The 1,661-nt window shown below is 48.7% G+C and overlaps 1 protein-coding gene across 1 annotated transcript; it reads right to left on the bottom strand.

Moving 5' to 3' along the window:
• Positions 1–1,145, bottom strand: GNI_126410 (hypothetical protein; the record flags this gene model as incomplete). Its single annotated transcript, XM_011133723.1, has 2 exons — positions 1–862; positions 957–1,145. Coding segments are annotated over 2 exons (1,051 nt in total), but the record flags the coding sequence as incomplete, so codon positions are not given.
• Positions 1,146–1,661: the final 516 nt, after the last annotated feature.

Raw genomic sequence — 1,661 nt, 5'->3', positions numbered from 1 at the left:
GATCTTGCGCCTGATCTTGCGACTGATCTTGAGACTTAATGATATCATCCGTTGCATTGGAACTAGGAGGGAAGGTGTCATCCGCAGTCTGCATGCTCGTGTCAACAGCGAGAGAGTTGACAGGAGATGTCGGGTCGTTTTGCTTTTTGAACATATGAATCAGATATTCTGTCAGAGGTAGTTCCCTAGTTCGCTGTAGGACACGGACGGTGTCTGCATTCTGGCCAATGAGACTTGAGGGTTTCGGGTTGCGCAATTTGGCGTTGCCGGTAACTTTGCCACCATCGCAGTCACGCCAGGCGCCACATGTGATGTAGTCCTCTAGGGTGTCTAGAAGTTGTTGACCCTTGAGATTGGTATATCCAAGTCGTTCAGCTGAGTTGAAGAGGACTTGATCGACGGCGTTTCGGTATGTATCAGTATAAGGGTTCTGTCCCTTCGGCTTAAGGAACCCAATATTATTGCTACCGATCGTCTTATAAACGTGCTCCAGTGTTTGCACCAACGGCTCCAACTCCAATGTGTCCATTAACGGGTCCGTAATACCCATCGTCGCATGCTCGTAAACCTGTTGCAATTGCTTAAATAATTGATCACCCAAACGGAACAAGTTGCTCTTATGCAATACTTCCAAAATTGGCTCACCGATTGCTGCGCCCAAATCACCTGCAGATGCACAATCCATCAATTCCGGATTGCACAGCAACTCGCCTCGCAATCGAGGCAAACGACCCTGCTGACCCGGCACCATAGTCGGACTCGTCAATGCATCCATTCCCACCGATGCGTAACGACCCAACTCATTCCGCGTCCTTTCAAACTGACGGAATAACGTGCCCAACTGCTTCGGGATGTTAACACCCTGAGAAGAAGAAATGAACGGCAGTGGGGAAGAACAAGACGGGAAGGCACTCCAAGACAACCGGCGGGAAGGCACTCGCAACCAGAAGACCTACATTGGCTAACGTGTTATGCGACTGAAAGAGAACTGAACCATCTTCAAAAATTGGTTTCAGCTCTTTCGCGTCAATCGTACTGAACTCAGCCGTGCTAGGCTTAGCTTTAGTTTTTCCCCCGTTGCTCCACTCCACATCACCAGCATAAATGGTAGGCAACCACAATAAAAAGCAGCATCGCCTGACCATGAGCGTTTTCCCAGAGCAGCGCACGTACACACACGATGCATTTCACTAATCCACCGACGCATCATGGCAATCATGGAAAGACTACCCACCAAAGGACCAACCAAAGGACCCACCATAGGACCCACCAAAGGACCCACCATAGGACCCACCATAGGTTGTTAGGACTTCAATCCAATGCCGGGCAGCACTTTAGTTTGACGAGCACACGCGTGTGCAATAATTACTTGTAGAGGATAACTGGCGCCTTAGAGTCCCATAGTTCCTTATATAATTCAGCGTACTCTTTACTCGTGCTGATTTTGTACGGAGCAGGGTTAGTGGGCCTCAAGAGATCCCTTCTAGCTTGCTTGAGCCTACTGATGCATCTAGCTCGACAAGTGGAGAGATAGTCATGATAGCTCAGGTCGGTTTCTTGACCGTCAAATACTGCTAAGCCATCGTTCCAGATAAGTTTAAGTATAGACTCCACTTTGCTTGGGATTACATAGCATCGTTTGGAGTCGACAGTGACATGTT

This window comes from Gregarina niphandrodes (assembly GCF_000223845.1).
Source record: "Gregarina niphandrodes unplaced genomic scaffold scaffold00031, whole genome shotgun sequence".
NCBI lineage: Eukaryota > Apicomplexa > Conoidasida > Eugregarinorida > Gregarinidae > Gregarina > Gregarina niphandrodes.
The sequence above is the reverse complement of the archived record's forward strand: the minus strand, read 5'-3'. Positions and strand labels throughout refer to the sequence as shown.